The following is a 17,543-nucleotide window of genomic DNA, read 5'->3' on the forward strand; positions in this document are numbered from 1 at the left end:
AAAATGCATCCCAAAATTATCCCCAAATCCCAGAAAATCCATTCCAAAATTATCCCAAATCCCTGAAAATCCATCCCAAAATTATCCCAAAAAATCCTCCCAAAATCCATCCCAAAATTATCCCCAAATCCTCCCAAAATGCATCCCAAAATTATCCCCAAATCCCAGAAAATCCATCCCAAAATTATCCCAAAAATCCTACAAAATCCATCCCAAAATTATCCCAAAATCCTCCCAGAAAATCCATCCCAAAATTATCCCAAATATCCCCAAAATCCATCCCAAAATTATCCCAAAAATCCCAGAAAATCCATCCCAAAATCCTCCCAAAATCCTCCCAAAATCCATCCCAAAATTACCCAAAATCAACCAAAAATCCATCCCAAAATTTTCCCAAATCCCTGAAAATCCATCCCAAAATTATCCCAAATCCTCATAAAATCCATCCCAAAATTATCCCAAAATCCCGGAAAATCCATCCCAAAATCCTCCCAAAATCCATCCCAAAATTATCCCAAAATCCCACAAAATCAATCCCAAAATCCTCCCAAAATCCATCCCAAAATTATCCCAAAATCCCTGAAAATCCCCCTAAATTCCTTAAAATCCTTCTTCCAGGAAATCCCTGGAATTCCCCCTGAAATCCTGAAAATTCCTCCCAAAATCCCAGAAAATCCACCTCAAAATTATCCCGAAATCCCAGAAAATCCTCCCCAGATCCCTGAAATTCCCCCCAAAATCCTGGAAAATCCATCCCAAAACCCCTTAAAATTCCCCCCAAAATCCCGTAATTTCTTCCCAAAATCCCAGAAATTTTCTCCCAAATTCCTTGAAGTGCCCCCAAATCCCTGGAATTCCCAGATTTGTCCCCTCACCGCTGCCCTGTCCAGGAAGATGCCCCAGATGTCCCTGGCCAGGGCTCGGGATTCCTTGGGGCTGCTGAGCTGGCAGCAAACCTCAGAGCACAGGTGGAACAGCTGGGAAAAAAAAAAATGGGAATGGGATGGAATTCCCAAAAAAACCCCGGAGTCAGCAGCAGGAATAGTCCTGGAATTTTTGGGAAGTGATAGGAGTTGGGAAAAGGAGAAATTCGGGGAATTTTGGAGGAAATCCCACAAATTCTGCTCCATTCATGGTCTAGGAGGTGCCAAAAGTTGGGAATGGGATCCAAGGGGTTGGAAATTTGGGGATTAATTCCCAGAAATATTCCTGGAATTTTTGGGAGGTGATAGAGGTTGGGAATGGGATCTCAAGGGAGAAAATTCCAGGAATTTTAAGGAAAAACCTGGGAATTCTGCTCTTATTTGGATCCTTGGGAATGGGATCCAAGGGACTGGAAATCCTGGGATTCACTCCCAGAAATATTCCTGGAATTTTTGGGAAGTCATAGAAGTTGGGAATGGGATCTCAAAAGGAGAAAATTCCAGGAATTTTTGAGAAAAATCCTGGGAATTCTGCTCTTATCTGGATCCTTGGGAATGCTCTGGGAGGTGTCAAAAGTTGGGAATGGGATCCAAGGGGTTGGAAATCTGGGGATTCACTCCCAGAAATATTCCTGGAATTTTTGGGAAGTGACAGAGGTTGGGAATGGGATCTCAAAAGGAGAAAATTCCAGGAATTTTTTGAGAAAAATTCCAGGAATTTTGCTCCATTCATGGTCTGGTAAAAGTTGGGAATGGGATCCCAAAGGAAGAAATTCCAGGATTTTGGAGGAAGTCCCAGGAATTCTGCTCCATCCACGATCTGGGAAGTGCCAAAAATTGGGAATGGGATCTAAAAACCAGGAAATTCTGGGAATTTTGAGGAAATTCTGAGAATTCTCTCCATCCATGATCTTGGAAGTGCCAAAAGTTGGGAATGGGATCCCTGGAGTCAGAAAATCTTGGGCATTTGGAAAAAAATTCCGGGAATTCTGCTCCATTCATGACCTGGGAGGTGCCAAAAGTTGGGAACGGGAGCAGAAAATCCAAGGATTTTGAAAAAAAATTCGGGAATCCTGCTCCATCCACACTCAGGGTGGGAATGGGATGGGAATTTTTGGGAATTTTTGGGAATTCCTTACCAGAGGAGTGGGGTCAGCCTGGGACAGGAGGAACCTGAGGAACACGGCCAGGTGAGCGGGGCGGGACTTGAGCCGGCCCAGGTCCTGGAACACGGAATCACTCTGGGAACAGAAACAGCAGGAAAAGAGGGAATTTGGGATGGGTTCATCCCAAAAAAATAAAAAAATAATAACAACATTCCCAAAAAAACCAGCCCAGGGAATCCTGGAATTCTTTGGGATGGGAAAATGTTTAAAAATCGCTTTAAAAATCACTTTAAAATTGCAAAAATCCCCCTAAAAATAAAAAAAAAAATCCCACCAGGAATTCCCAAATTTCTCCCCCCCCAAAATCCCACAAGGAATTCCCAAAAATCCCACCTGGAACTCCCTCAAATCCCACCAGGAATTCCCAAAAAATTCCTCCAAAAATCCCACCGGGAATCCCCAAAACCCAAAAATCCCACTTGGAATTCCCAAAATCCCCTGAACCCCACCAGGAATCCCCAAATTCCCAAATTCCTTTTTACCCCAGAATCCCCAAATTCCCATTTTTTCCCCAAATTCCTATTTCCCCCCAGAATTCCCAAATTCTCAGAATTCCCAAATTTCCCCAGAATTCCCAAATTCCCATTTTCCCAGAATTCCCAAATTCCCATTTCCCCCCAATTCCCAAATTCCTGTTTCTTCCCCAAATTCCCATTTCCCCCCAAATTCCCTTTTTCCCAGAATTCCCAAATTCCCATTTCCCAATTCCCAAATTCCTGTTTCTTCCCCAAATTCCCATTTCCCCCCAAATTCCCTTTTTCCCCCAGAATTCCCAAATTCCCATTTCCCCAGAATTCCCAAATTCCCATTTCCTAGGAATTCCAGTTTTCCCGTGGAATTCCCGTTTTCCCCCGAATTCCCAAATTCCAATTTTTTGAATTCCCAAATTCCCTTTTTTTGCCCAAATTCCTAAATTCCTGTTTTCCTGAATTCCCAAATTCCTGCTTCCCCCCAAATTCCCATTTTTTTCCCCAAATTCCCATTTTCCCCAGAATTCCCAAATTCCCTTTTTCTTGACCAAATTCCTAAATTGTTTTCCTGAATTCCCAAATACTCAGAATTCCAAATTCCTGCTTCCCCCCAAATTCCCATTTTTTTCCCCCAAATTCCCAGGATCCCCAAATCCCCATTTCCCTGGAATTCCCAAATTCCCATTTTTCCCACCTCGTTGCTGGCGTATCCAGGCTCGCAATCCTCCTCGGGCCCGATGATTTGGGGTCTCCCTGATCCCTATCCCAAAAAATAAAATTTGGGATCAAATCCCAGGAATGACTCGTGGGGATTCCCAGAATTTTCTGGAATTTTCCAGGATTTTCCCTGGGTTTTCCAGCCCCACCTGATCCGTGGGGAAGCGCCGGAGGACGGGGGAGCCCCGGGGGCTGCCGGGCTCGGAAAATCCCGAATTCCGAGTTTGGGATCCCTGGGAAAAGGAATTTTGGGATCAGGAATTTTTGGGAATTCCTGATTTCTCAGAGGAAAATTCCAGACAAGGAATTCTTGTGGATCCCCCAAAATTTTTGGGGGAATTTTGTGGGAGGTTTTTCCAACTCTCCTGGAATTTTCTTTCCACCCTTTTCCCAAATTTCTTCTGGAATTTTCTCCGTTTATTCCCAGAATTTTCTCTACCTTTTCCCAAACTTTTCTTGGAATTTTCTCCATTTTTTCCCAGAATTTTCACCTCATCCTTTTCCCGATTTTTTTTCTGGAATTTTTTCCCTTCTATTCCCAGAATTTTCTTCCTATTTTCCTGGAATTTCCCCTCCCTTTTCCCGAATTTTCCTGGGAATTTTCACCCCCTTTTCCCTGGAATTTTTCCTAGAATTTTCCCTCCCTTTCTCCAGATTTTTCATGAATTTTTCATGGATTTTTCCCAAATTTTTCTTCCATTTTTCCCACCCTTTTCCCAAATTTTTCCCACAATTTTCCTGCCCTTTTCCCGAATACCTCCTGGATTTTTTCTAAACTTTTCCCAAATTTTTCTTGGATTTTTCCCAAATTTTTCTTGGACTTTTTCAGAATTTTCCCTGAATTTTCCCTGAATCTTTCCAGAATTTTCCCCAAATTCTTCTCGAATTTTTCCCGAATTTTCCCCGATTTTTTTCCGGACTTTCCTGGAATTTTTCCCAGATTTTTCCAAGAGTTTTCCTGGATTTTCCCCCTCACCTCTGTGGATTCCAGCCCTGGTTCCCCATCCTGGGAATCCATGGAAAACCTCCCTGGCAGTTGCGGGGATCCCGACCCCGATCCCGGGAACGTCGGGAGGCTCCGGAAAATTTCACCTTCCACAGCCCGGAACCCCAAATCCTGGGAAAAGGAAATGTGGGATCAGGGCAAAGCTGGGAATGGGGGAATTCCCAGGAAATGCAGATTTGGGATCATGGAAAAAGCAGGAATGGGAGTATTCCAGGAATTCCCAATGCGGGAATTCCCAGGAAATGCAGATTTGGGGCAGTGAAAAATCTGGGAATGGGGGAATTCCAGGAATTCCCAGTGCAGGGAATTCCCTGGAAATGCAGATCTGGGACTGTGGAAAATCTGGGAATGGGGGAATTCCAGGAATTCCCAATGTGGGAATTCCAAATAGGAATAATGGAAAACCTGGGAATTGGGGAATTCTGGGAATTCCAAAGGCAGGAATGAGAGAATTCCAAGAATTTCCAGCGTAGGAATTCTGAGGAAATGAAGATTTGGGATCATCACAGGAATTCTCAACGTGGGAATTCTCAAAAAATGCAGATTTGGGATTGTGGAAAACCCAAGAATGGGAGAATTCCAGGAATTCCCAGGAAATGAAGATGTGGGATGGCAGAAAAAGCAGAAATGAGGGAATTCCAGGAAATGAAGATTTTGGGTCACGGAAAGCCCGGGAAGGGCTCGGGAACGATCCCAGAATTCCAGGAATTCCCAGGAAATGGAGATTTGGGATTGTAGAAAAGGTGAGAATAGGGGAATTCCAGGAATTCCCAATGTGGAAACGGGGGAATTCCAGGAAATGAAGATTTTTGGATCACGAAAAGCCCGGGAAGGGCTCAGCAACGATCCCAGAATTGCAGGAATTCCCAGGAAATGGAGACTTGGGGCTGTGGAAAAGCTGAGCATCCCTCCAGGCTGATGGCAGAATTCCCAAATTCCCAGCCCACCGTGGCTCCCTGGGACTCCTGCAGGATCTTCAGCTGCAGCTGGCTGAGGCGGCGCCGCGCTCCCTCCAGCTGCTCCTCCACCGCCGCGCCCGGGTTCCGCAGCAGCAGCTCCTGGAAGCGCTGGGAGCGCCAGACTCGGGGTGAGAGCCAGCCCAGAATATTCCCAAATCCCAAAAATCCCAGCCTGGCACTGCCAGGGATTCAGGGATGGGGTTGGAGGGGTTTTATTGGGGTTTTTTCTGGGGTTTTATTGGATTTTTTTACATTTTTCTGGGATTTTTCTGGGATTTTTCTGGGATTTTCTGGGATTTTTCTGGGATTTTTAAACTTTTTTATTGATATTTTTAGAGTTTTTCTAGGATTTTTCTGGGATTTTTTTCAAGGTTTTTCTGAGATTTTTCTGGAATTTTTCTGGGCTTTTCTGGGCTTTTCTGGGATTTCTCTGGAATTTTTCCATGTTTTTATTCGGATTTTTAGAGTTTTTCTAGGATTTTTCTGGGATTTTTTTCAAGGTTTTTCTGAGATTTTTCTGGAATTTTTCAGGTTTTTCTGGGCTTTTCTGGGATTTTTCTGGAATTTTTCCATGTTTTTATTCGGATTTTTAGAGTTTTTCTGGGATTTTACTGGAACTTTTCGAGGTTTTGGGGGATTTTTCATGGAAACACTGGAATGCACAAATCATGGTAAAAACAATCACAGAATATTTCCAAATCCCAAAAATCCCAGCCTGGCACTGCCAGGGATTCAGGGATGGGGTTGGAGGGGTTTTACTGGGATTTTTTCTGGGGTTTTATTGGATTTTTTTTAGATTTTTCTGGGATTTTTTTCCAGGTTTTTCTGAGATTTTTTCTGGAATTTCCCGGGATTTTTCTGGAATTTTTCTGGAATTTTTCTATGTTTTTATTCGGATTTTTAGAGTTTTTCTAGGATTTTTCTGGGATTTTATTGGAACTTTTCGAGGTTTTGGGGGATTTTTCCTGGAAACGCTGGCAATGCACAATTCATGGTGAGAGCCATCCCAGAATATTCCCAAATCCCAAAAATCCCAGCCTGGCACTGCCAGGGATTCAGGGATGGGGTTGGAGGGGTTTTACTGGGATTTTTTCTGGGGTTTTCCTGGATTTTTTGGGGCTTTTCTGAGTTTTTTCAGGTTTTTCTAGGATTTTCCCAGGTTTTTTATTGGAATTTTTCGTGTTTTTCTGGGATTTTTGGGGTCCTTTTTTTTCCCCCCCTGGGATTTTTCAAGGTTTTTCTGGGATTTCGTTGCAATTTTTAGGGGTTTTTCTGGGATTTTTCCTGGAAACACTGGGAAAGGAGAATTCCCCATGAGAATCATCCCAGAAAATCCCAAAAAATCCCAGCCTGGCATTGCCAGGGATTCAGGAAAAAAATGTGAGAAGAAAAACTGGGAAGAAGAGGAAAAAAGCGGGGGAAAAAATTGGGAACTGAGGGAGGGAATGTGGGAAAAGAGGGGAAAAAAAGGTGGAAAAAAACAGGGAAAAAAAGGGAAAAGGTGGGGAAAAAGTGGGAAAGTGGGAAAAAGCAGGAATGGGGTGGGTACCTGGAGCTCAGCCTCCTCCTGGCGCAGCATGTTGCGCAGGATCTGCGCCGCGTGCTTCTGCACCTCGGGGTCCTGCGGCACACGGGGAATGGGAATGGGAATGGTGGGAATGGGAATGGGAATGGGGGAATGGGAATTGGGAATGGGGGGAATGGGGATGGGGGGAATGGGAATGGGGATAATGGGAATAACGGGAATGGGGATAATGGGAATAATGGGAATAATGGGAATGGTGGGAATGGGAATGGGGGGAATTGGGGAATAATGGGGGAAATGGGAATGGAAATAATGGGAATAGTGGAAATAGTAGGAGCAATGGGAACCATGGAAATAAAGGGAATAACGGGAATAAAGAGAATTGAAATAATGGGAAGGAGGGGAATGGGGATAATGGGGGTAGTGGGAATGATGGGAATAATGGGAGTTGGGGATAGAGATGGGATTGGTAATGTAATGGGAATGGGAATAATGGGAATAACAGGAATAGTTAGAATGATGGGAATAATGGGAATGGGAATAATGGGAATGGGAATAATGGGAATAATGGGAATAATGAGAATAATAGGAATAGTTGGAAAGATGGGAATAATGGGAATGGGAATGGGGATAACGGGAATGGGAATGGGAATAATGGGAATAATGGGAATAATGGGAATAACAGGAATAGTTAGAATGATGGGAATAATGGGAATAATGGGAATAACAGGAATAATGGGAATGGGAACAATGGGAGTGGGAATAATGGGAATAATGGGAATAATGAGAATAATTGATAGTGAGAACAATGGGAATGGGAATGGGATTGGGATGGGAATAATGGGAATAATGGAAACAATGGAAAAAATGGGGATAATGAGGATAATGGGAATAATGGGAATAATGGGAATAATGCAAATGGGAATGGGAATGAGGATGGGAATAGGAATAGGGATGAACCTGGGCAGGTGCTTGGGATCGCCCTCAGGGAATTTTGGGATCTCCTGGGGGTAAATTTGGGTTTCCCTGGATGGAATTCTGGGATTCCCTCTGGAATTTTGGGTTTCCTTGATAGAATTCTGGGTTTCCGTGGATGGAATTTTGGGTTTCCCTGAAGGAATTCTGGGATCCCCTGGATGGAATTTTGGGTTCCCCTCTGGAAATCTGGGTTTCCCTGAAGGAATTCTGGATTTCCATGTGGAATTTTGGGTCTCCCTGAAGCAATTCTGGGTTTCCCTGAAGGAATTCTGGGATCCCTTCTGGAATTCTGGGGTTCTCTGATGGAATTTGGGCTCCCCTCTGGAACCCTGGCTCACCTGGAGGGGCCTGGGCTCAGTGATGGAATTTTGGGTTTCTCTCTGGAATTTTGGGTTTCCCTGAAGGAATTTTGGGTTCCCTGAAGGAATTTTGGGATTCCCTCTAGAATTTTGGGTTTCCTGAAGGAATTTTGGGTTTCCTGAAGGAATTTTGGGCTCCCCTCTGGAACCCTGGCTCACCTGGAGGGGCCTGGGCTCCGTGATGGAATTTTGGGTTTCCCTGAAGGAATTCTGGGTTTCCCTCTGGAATTTTGGGTTTCCCTGAAGGAATGCTGGGATTCCCTGCAGGAATTTTGGGCTCCCCTGTTGGAATTCTGGCTCACCTGGAGGGGCCTGGGCTCGGTGATGGAATTTTGGGTTCCCTGAAGGAATTCTGGGTTTCCCTGAAGGAATTCTGGGTTTCCCTGAAGGAATTTTGGGATTCCCTCTGGAAGTCTGGGTTTCCCTGAAGGAATTTTGGGCTCCCCTGTTGGAATTCTGGCTCACCTGGAGGGGCCTGGGCTCGGTGATGCGCTGGGGGGGCCCCTGGGGACATCCTGAGGGTTCTGGCTCCTGCTGAGATCCCGAAATCCCCACGGATCCAGGGGGGGACCCCAGCAGGGTCAGGGCCACGTAGGCACCAGCTGGGGAAAAAAAAAAAAATAAATAAAAGGGAATGTCAGGAGGAATTCCAAAAAAAATTTGGGATAAAGGGGATGTGAGGAGGATTCACAGGGAAAAAATTCACATTAAAAAATTCCAGGAAAAAAATCTCAAAAGAAATTAGAGTGAGAGGGATTATGCTGGGAAAACTTGGGATAAGGAGTGAGCATGATTCCCCTCCCCCCCAAAAAAAAAAAAAATAGGGAAAAGGGAGTGAGAAACATTTCCAGGATAAATTTCTGGGAAAATATTTCCAGGAAAAATTTGCAGGAAAAATTTCCAAGAGAAAAGGGAGTGAGAAGGATTTCCTGGAAAAATTTGGGATAAGGGGTGAACAGGACTCCCAAAAATAAAATTTGGGAAAAGGGACTGAAGGATTTCCAGGAGAAATTTCCAGGAAAAGAGCAGGGAAATGTTTCTAGAAAATATTTGGGATAAGGGGAGTGAGAAACATTTCCAGGAAAAATTTGGGGAAAGAGGTGAGAAAAACTTCCAGGAAAAAAAATTTCAAGAAAAAATTCCCAGGGAAAATTTCCAGGTGAAAAGGGAGTGAGAAGGATTCCCTGGAAAAATTTACAAGAAAAAATTCCCAGGGAAAATTTCCTAAAGAAATGGGAGTGAGAAGGATTCCCTGGAAAAATCTGGGATGAGGAATATGAGGGATTTCCTGGAAAAAAGTGAAATTCCCAACTCCACCTTTGCCATGGGAAATGGGAAGAGAATTCCCAGGAATTCCAGCCCTGTACTCACACTTGATCAACTTCACCACTTCCAGGTGGGAGCTGTTGGTCACCATTGTCCCGTTCACCTGGAAAAGCAGAGAAAGGAGCTGGAAAAATGGGAATTTTCTGGGGAATTTTGGGAAGGGGGATTTGGGAATTCCGACCTTGACGATCCGGTCGCCCTCCTGCACCCCGGCCCTCATGGCAGCCCCACCTGGATACAGGGAAAAGTCAGGAAAAAAAAATCCCAAATTTCCTCTGGAATATTCCACTGGGATTTTTCCATTCCCTCAACCCCATCCCACCCAATCCCAGTGCTTCAAAACTGGCATAATTTCCCCATTTTTCCCACATTTTTCCCACATTTCTCCTCCATTTCTCCAATGTTTTCCTCATTTTTGCTCATTTTTTTCCTTTTCCCCCATTTTCTGTATTTCCTCCTGCATTTTCTCTATTTTCTCCATTTTCCTGCTATTTTTCTGCCGCTTCCCCCAGTTTTCCCACATTTTCCCCACAGTTTCCCATTTCCCCCACATTTCCCTAATTTCCTCACATTTCCCCATTTTCTCTGTTTTCCCTCCACTTCCCGCTCATTTTCTCCCTTTTCCACCCATTTTTCTCCATTTTCTGCCCATTTCCCCTCGTTTTCCCCATTTTCCCCTCATGTTCCTGCCATTTTCTCCCTCATTTTCTTCTTCATTTTCCCCCTCACGTCCCCACCATTTTCTCCCCTCATGTTCCCATTTTCTCTTTCATTTTCCCCCTCATGCTCCCACCATTTTCTCTCCCGTTTTCCTGCCATTTTCTCCCTCATTTTTCCTCCCCAACTTTCCCCCTCATGTTCCCGCCATTTTCTCTCCCATGTCCCCCCATTTTCTCCCCCATTTTCCTGCCATCCCCCCCTTGTTTTCCCACCATTTCCCCCTCATATTCCCACCATTTTCTTTCCCATTTTCTCTCCCATTTTCCCCCTCATGTTCCCACCATTTTCTTTCCCATTTTACTCCCATTTTTTTTTCTCCCCCATTTTCCTACCATTTCCCCCCTTGTTTTCCCACCATTTTCTCCCTCATTTTCCCACCATTTTCCCCCTCAAGTTCCCGCCATTTTTCTCCCTCATCTTCCCGCCATTTTCTCCCCCATTTTCCTGCCATTTCCCCCCTCATGTTCCCGCCATTTTCTCTCCCATTTCCCCCCTCATGTTCCCACCATTTCCCCCCTCATGTTCCCACCATTTTCTCTCCCATTTTCCTCCCTCATGTTCCCACCATTTTCTCCCTCATTTTCCTGCCATTTCCCCCCTCATGTTCCCGCCATTTTCTCTGCCATTTCCCCCCTCATGTTCCCACCATTTTCTCTCCCATTTCCCCCCTCATGTTCCCACCATTTTTTCTCCCATTTCCCCCCTCATGTTCCCACCATTTCCCCCTCATGTTCCCACCATTTCCCACCTCATGTTCCCACCATTTCCCCCCTCATGTTCCCGCCATTTTCTCTCCCATTTCCCCCCTCATGTTCCCGCCATTTTCCTCCCTCATGTTCCCGCCACTTTCTCCCCATTTTCCCCCTCATGTTCCCAGCACTTTCTCCCCATTTTTCTCCGTTTCTCCCCCACTTTCTCCCCCAGGTGAAGCTGGGGATGGCTGAGGGGATCCCTGCCCAGCCCCGTGTCCCCACCTGGCCGCACAGACTGCACCAGCACGACGCGGTCGCCGCTGACGGTGAAGCCGAAGCCATGCTGGTCCCGCTGGATGATGACACAGCGCTGCACCAGCCCTGCGGGCACGGGACAGACGGACACAGGGACAGACAGACAGGTGGGAATGAGGCTCTGGAGTCCAGGTTTGGCTCAGGGGAACCCCCTGGATTCAGGGGCTGCAAAGCCTTGTGGTCATTGTACAGCCTTGACCATTAGATCCTGTGGCCACCCATGACCTTGTGGTCATTGTCCACCCTTGACCACCAGGTCCATGAACTTCTGGCCATTGTCCACCCTTGACCACCGAGTCCATTGGCCATCCATGAACTCATGGTCATTGTCCATCCTTGGCCACCATGTCCATGACCTTGTGGCCATTGTCCAACTTGACCATCAAGTCCATGACCTCATGGTCATTTGTCCACCCTTGACCACCATGTCCATGATCTCATGGTCATTGTCCACCCTTGACCACCAAGTCCATGAACTTGTGATCACTGTCCACCTTTGACCATCATGTCCATGACCTTGTGGCCATTGTCCACCCTTGACCACCATGTCCATGAACTTGTGGCCATTGTCCACCCTTGACCACCATGTCCATGAACTTGTGGTCATTGTCCATCCTTGACCACCATGTCCATGACCTTGTGGCCATTGTCCAACTTGACCATCAAGTCCATGACCTCATGGTCATTGTCCACCCTTGACCACCAAGTCCATGACCTTGTGGCCATTGTCCACCTTTGACCATCATGTCCATGACCTTGTGGCCATTGTCCACCCTTGACCACCATGTCCATGAACTTGTGGCCATTGTCCACCCTTGACCACCATGTCCATGAACTCATGGTCATTGTCCATCCTTGACCACCAGGTCTGGTGGCCACCCCCGACTCCAAACTCCCCACCCTGAATTCCCCTCTGTGGGAGCCCAAATCCCCAAATCCCAACATTCCAAGAGGACAGGAAGATCCAGAAGGCCACCCCTGACCCTGAGTGACCCCTGAGTGACCCCTGAGTGGCCATTCCCAGAATTCCCACCTGTGGATTCCGAGGTGTCCGAGGGCTGCCGGTGGTGGCCGGGGGACCTTCGCTCCGAAGGGGAATCACCCAGGGAAGAGGAGAGGCTGCTCAACCTGGGAATTTGGGAATTTGAGAATTTGGGAATGGCTGGAGGTGACCCCTGGGCACTCCCAGGACAGCTGGACACGCTCTCCAGCCACTCTGGAAAATCCCAGTCCAGGGAGCAACGAGTCTGAGCTGTGGTGATCCCAAAGAATTCCAGGAATTCCCTCCAGGGATGGGGATCCAACCCTCCCTGAGCCCCTTGAAAACTTCCCAACCCTTTTTCCATGGAAAAATCATCCCAAAAATCCAACACTGGCACAGCCTGAGGCTGCTGCCTCCTGTCCTGTCTCATTCCCTGGGATCAGATCCCAAATTTCCCCTGGAACATCCCAAATCCCCCCTGGATCCCCCTCTTCTCCAGGCTGATCCCTCCTAGGAATAAAATTCCCTGAGGATTTTCCAGCTCCTTTTCCAGCCCCCTTCCCATTTCCCATCCCCTTTTTCCACTGCAGGCCCCAGACCTGGGCACTGCCCTGGACATTCCCGGCCAACCCACAGGAAAATCAGGATTAACCCTCAGATTATCCCACAGCCAACCCCAGGTCAGCATTTGTTATCCACAAAATCCCATTTTTTCCCCCCCAAAATCCCCAAATTTTGGGATTTCTGGCATTCCCAAGATGTTTTCCCTTAAAAACCACAATTCCAGGAATCCCAAAATCCCACTCAGGGGTGATCCAAAGGTATCCAGAGGTTTTTTCTGCCCCTCTGGAGCAGCCAGGGATTAACAAAGCTATAAAAAAGTCATTTAATTCGGATTAATTAAAGCTCCTTAATTGCCTCAGGGCGGCCAAGCCACGGCAATTCCCACAATCCCCGTTCCAGGGATCCCAGCCCACTTCTCCCTTCCCAAAAATTCAAAATTCCCAAAAAATTTGAGCTTGAAATGGGTAAATTTGACCAATCCCTTTGACTGATCCCTTCCCATTGAGATGACACCTCAGGAATGTTGAAAATTTGATTTTTCCCTCATTTTTCCTGCTTTAAAACTTGATTTTACCAATGTTTTCACTGGATTTTCCAGCTGAAAGGAATGAGGAAGGATTGGGATCAGTTCCACCTGGAATTTCCCAAAATTCTCCCAGACCAGAAGTTTTTTCCCTTTTTTTTTGTCCCTATTTTTCCCAGCTTCATAAAGGGGAAAATATTTTGGAAAGAGCTGGAAGCTGCATGAAAATCCCCAAAAATCCTTTGGAATCAGGTGGGGGGAAAAAAAAAAAAAATGGGAATAAGATTGGAAAAAATCACCCCAAAAAATTGGGAAGAGGGAAGGAAAATAAATGTGGGAAGTGGGGATTGTTTCAGTGGGAATTGCAGCTGGGAAAAAATGGGAATAAAATAAAAATATTTGGATTTCTCCCCTTCTCCCCCTCTCTGGGGATGGATGGAAAATGATCCTGGAGTTCCTGGGGATGTGCAAATTCCAGGGAATTCCTCCCCCATCCCTTGGGAACGGGGTGTCTGTGCCCAGAGCTGCTCCAGGAAAAGTTTGGGATGGAGCCAGGGGGGGAAAAAAGGGGGAAAAAATAGGAAAAATCCCAATTTTCCAAAGTTTGGGATCGCTCCAGGTGGTGGAAATTCCTTTCCAAAACAGGTTTCAATTCTCAGCTGGAAAATTCCACCAAAATCTGGGTTTAAATCAGGAAAAATGGGGGAGAAATTCCTTTTTTCCAACATTTCTGACCACTGAGTTCCTTCCCACAACAGGAATGGAATTCCCAGCTGGAAAATCAATCAAAATCTGGGATAAATGAGTTTAAAACTGGAAAATGGGGAAAAAAAATCTCATTTTTCAAAGTTTCTGACCACTGGGTTCTTTCCCATCTCTTCCCACAAGTTTGGAATTCCCAGCTGGAAAATCCCACCAAAACCTGGGATAAATCAGAGTTTTAATGCAGGAAAAAATTCCCATTTTCCAAAGTTTGGGATCACTCCAGGCTGTGTCACCTCATCCCAGCTCCTTTCCTAAAATGGGTTTGGAATTCCCAGCTGGAAAATCCCATTGGAAAAATCAGGGTTAAAAGCAGGGAAAAAATTCAATTTTCCAAAATTTCTGAGCACTGAATTCCCCCCACAAGGAAATTTGGAATTCCAGAGGCACCTTGGAGAACCTGGAGGGTTTTTCCCATAAAAATCCCAAGTTTTTATGGAGCAGGACTTTGGGAATATTGAATCCCAAACCTTTCCAAGCTTTTCCCAATCCCTTCTGCTCATTCCTATTTTTTTTTTTATTTTTGGGCGGGATCTGATCCTTTTAGGAATCTCCCACAGCAGCCAGAATTCCCAAAATCCATAATTTTTTATGGAAAAAACCCCCAAATTCCCAAATCTTTTTCCCACAGGGAAAAATCAGAAAATCAGGAATGTGGGAACAGCTTTGACTCCTAAATTAATAAAAACTTGGGATTTTCAGGAAATTTTTTTTTTCTTTTTTTTCCCCCACTTTCTGGGAATGTTCTGGGAAGAATTTTGGGAGTTTGGGTCCTGCTGGAATTTCTCCTCGGATTTGCAACATTTGGTTCCCTCCCTGCCGGGGGCTGCGGCTCTGCTGCTTTCCCTGGAAAAACACCAGGAAAATCATGGAGAGAAGGCAGAAAAATGGCATTAATTTTCCATTTTTCCTGGATTTTTTTCCCCCATTTTTCTGGGATTTTCCCCCATTTTTCCTGGATTTTTTTCCCATATTTTTCCTGGATTTTTTCCTCATTTTTCCCAGATTTTTTTTCCTGCTTTAAACCCTGGTTTTTCCCAAGTTTCTGTGGGATTTTCCAGTTGGGAATTCCAAAACTATTTTGGGAAGAGATCAGTGGTCAGAAATGTTGGAAAAAAGGAATTTTTTTCCCACTTTTCCTGTTTTAAACTGAGTTCTCATGGGATTTTCCAGCTGGGAATTCCAAACTTGTTTTGAGAAGGAACACAACGACCAGAAATGTTGGAAATGGGAATTTTTCCCCCCCATTTTTCCTGCTTCAAACCCTGATTTATCCCAGATTTTGATGGATTTTCCAAATGAGAATCTCAATCCTATTGTGGAATGGCCAGAAATATTAGGAAATTGGAATTTTCCCCATTTTTCCTGCTTTAAACCCTGATTTATCCCAGATTTTGATTAATTTTCCAACTGAGAATCCCCAGCCTATTTTGGGAAGAGATGGGAAGTGATCCCAAATACTGGAAAACTGGAATTTTTTTCTGGATTTGTTTGCTTTTTTTTCTGAATTTTTGGGGGGTTTTGGCTTTTTTTTTTTCAGGAATTCTCCCTGGGGATTCTCCAGGAAGCTGCTCCCAGTTCCAGCTCTGAGAATTCCCAGCAGGGTAATGATTAACAGGAAGCCACTCCTGGAAAAGTGGGAAGTGGCAGAGCTGGTTTGGCCAGGAATTCCAGATCCTGGGAATTCCCTACCCTGAGGGGATCCTTTTTTCCATGAGAAATGGAATCCACAGAATTCTGTGGCTGGGAGGGATCCTAAAATTTCTGGGATGAGGGAGGGAAAATTTTCCCAATCCTAGAGGGATCCAGGATGGAATTGGGGACTTCCAGGGATGGGGAATCCATGGAATAATCTGGGATTTATCCCTAAAATCTCAAATAAACCAGAACAGGGAATCCTGGAATAATCTGGGATGGGAAAAGCAGGAGCTGCTGGAGAGGGGAAAAAAAACCCTGGAATTTGGTGGGAAAATGATCCCCAAAATTCCTGGGATCTGCTTCTCTCCCAAGGCCCAAAATTCCTCTTTTACCCAAATCCAGGGATCCCAATCCAGGAATCCTCAGCTAAATTCCTGAATTTATCCCCAAAAAAACCCTCCAGGATTTTCCCAGGGTTTATGCCACACAGAATTCCCAAAGTCATCCCCAAAAACAAATGGGATTTTCCAAAAGTTTATGCCCCCAAAAAATTCCCAGATTTGGCTTAAAATGGAGCAAAACAAACCAGGAAAAAGCCAATTCCCAGGGGTGGATATTGGAAATATCCCAAAAATCAGAATGGTTTGGGATATGCCTCCTTCTCCCTCCCCAAATCTGGGAATTTTATCCCAAAATGCTGCTCCTCTGAGGCATTTAGGGAAATATTCCCAAAATTCTGGAATTGTATCCCAAAATGCTGCAGGGATGGGGTGGGGGGTTCGGGCTGGGCTGAGCCTCCCCAAAATTCCCCAAATTCCAGATTTTTATCCCAAATCCCCATTTTTTTCTCCCCAAACAATGAGCTGAGGGCTTCAGGATGAGCTCAGATGCCCCAAAGCCCCAAAATCCCCAAATTTCATCCCAAAACACCCAAAATCCCCAAATTTCATCCCAAAACACCGCAGGGATGGGCTGGGGGCTCCAAATCTCATCCCCTGAACCCCCAGAGCCCCAAAATCCCAGATTTTCACCCCAAAATCCCAGATTTTCACCCCAAAATACCAGATTTTCCCCTGAGAGAGGCTGTGAGGGTTCCAGAATCAGCTGAGCCCCCTCCCTGAACCCCCAGTGCCCCAAAATCCAAAAATTTCACCTCAAAACACCCAAAATCCCAGAATTTCACCCCTAAATCCCAGAATTTCACCCCAAAATCCCAGAATTTAACCCCAAATCGCTACTTTTCCCCTGAGGGATGAGCTGAGGGTTCCAGACCGGGCTGAGGCCCCTCCCTGAACCCCCAGAGCCCCAAAATCCCAGAATTTCACCCAAGATCCCAGAATTTCACCCCAAAATCCCAGAATTTCACCCCAAATCTCTGCTTTTCCCCCAAAATCCCAGAATTTCACCCCAAATCGCTGCTTTTCCCCTGAGGGATGAACTGAGGGTTCCAGACTGAGCTGAGCCCCCTCCCTGAAGCCACAGAGTCCCAAAATTCCAGAATTTCACCCCAAAATTCCAGAATTTCACCCCTAAATTCCAGAATTTCATCCCAAAATCCCAGAATTTCACCCCTAAATTCCAGAATTTCACCCCTAAATCCCAGAATTTTACCCCAAATCGCTGCTTTTCCCCTGAGAAATGAGGCGGGAGATCCAGACCGGGCTGAGCCCCCTCCTTGAACCCCCAGAGCCCCAAAATCCCAGAATTTCACCCCAAAACACTGCAGGGATGGAGTGGGGGTCCGGGATGAGCTGAGCCCCCTCCTCTAAGCCCCTAAATTCCAGAATTTCACCCAAAACCCCAGAATTTCACCCCAAATCGCTGCTTTTCCCCTGAGGGATGAGCTGAGGGCTCCAGACCGAGCTGAGACCCCTCCCTGAAGCCCCAGAGTCCCAAAATCCCAGAATTTCACCCTTAA

At 45.7% G+C, this 17,543-nt stretch overlaps 1 protein-coding gene across 9 annotated transcripts in view; it reads right to left on the reverse strand.

Moving 5' to 3' along the window:
• The window catches only part of ARHGEF11 (Rho guanine nucleotide exchange factor 11), a 56,781-nt gene that overhangs the window by 38,322 nt on the left and 916 nt on the right, over window positions 1–17,543 (reverse strand). For 6 of the 9 annotated variants that reach the window (XM_056509988.1, XM_056509987.1, XM_056509986.1 and 3 more), the window contains exons 2-14: window positions 14,720–14,833; window positions 12,190–12,284; window positions 11,124–11,222; window positions 9,611–9,660; window positions 9,475–9,532; window positions 8,569–8,705; window positions 6,791–6,862; window positions 5,230–5,349; window positions 4,253–4,393; window positions 3,426–3,509; window positions 3,254–3,319; window positions 2,063–2,164; window positions 876–977 (exon numbers count right to left, since the gene is read on the reverse strand). In XM_056509988.1, the coding sequence (XP_056365963.1) occupies window positions 876–977; window positions 2,063–2,164; window positions 3,254–3,319; window positions 3,426–3,509; window positions 4,253–4,393; window positions 5,230–5,349; window positions 6,791–6,862; window positions 8,569–8,705; window positions 9,475–9,532; window positions 9,611–9,660; window positions 11,124–11,222; window positions 12,190–12,284; window positions 14,720–14,833 (1,240 nt within the window). The remainder of the gene's footprint in view (window positions 1–875; window positions 978–2,062; window positions 2,165–3,253; window positions 3,320–3,425; window positions 3,510–4,252; window positions 4,394–5,229; window positions 5,350–6,790; window positions 6,863–8,568; window positions 8,706–9,474; window positions 9,533–9,610; window positions 9,661–11,123; window positions 11,223–12,189; window positions 12,285–14,719; window positions 14,834–17,543) is intronic. The other 3 variants (XM_056509993.1, XM_056509992.1, XM_056509990.1) reach the window with 1 other exon arrangement.

The sequence above is a fragment of the Oenanthe melanoleuca genome, chromosome 25, assembly GCF_029582105.1.
Source record: "Oenanthe melanoleuca isolate GR-GAL-2019-014 chromosome 25, OMel1.0, whole genome shotgun sequence".
Classification (NCBI taxonomy): domain Eukaryota; kingdom Metazoa; phylum Chordata; class Aves; order Passeriformes; family Muscicapidae; genus Oenanthe; species Oenanthe melanoleuca.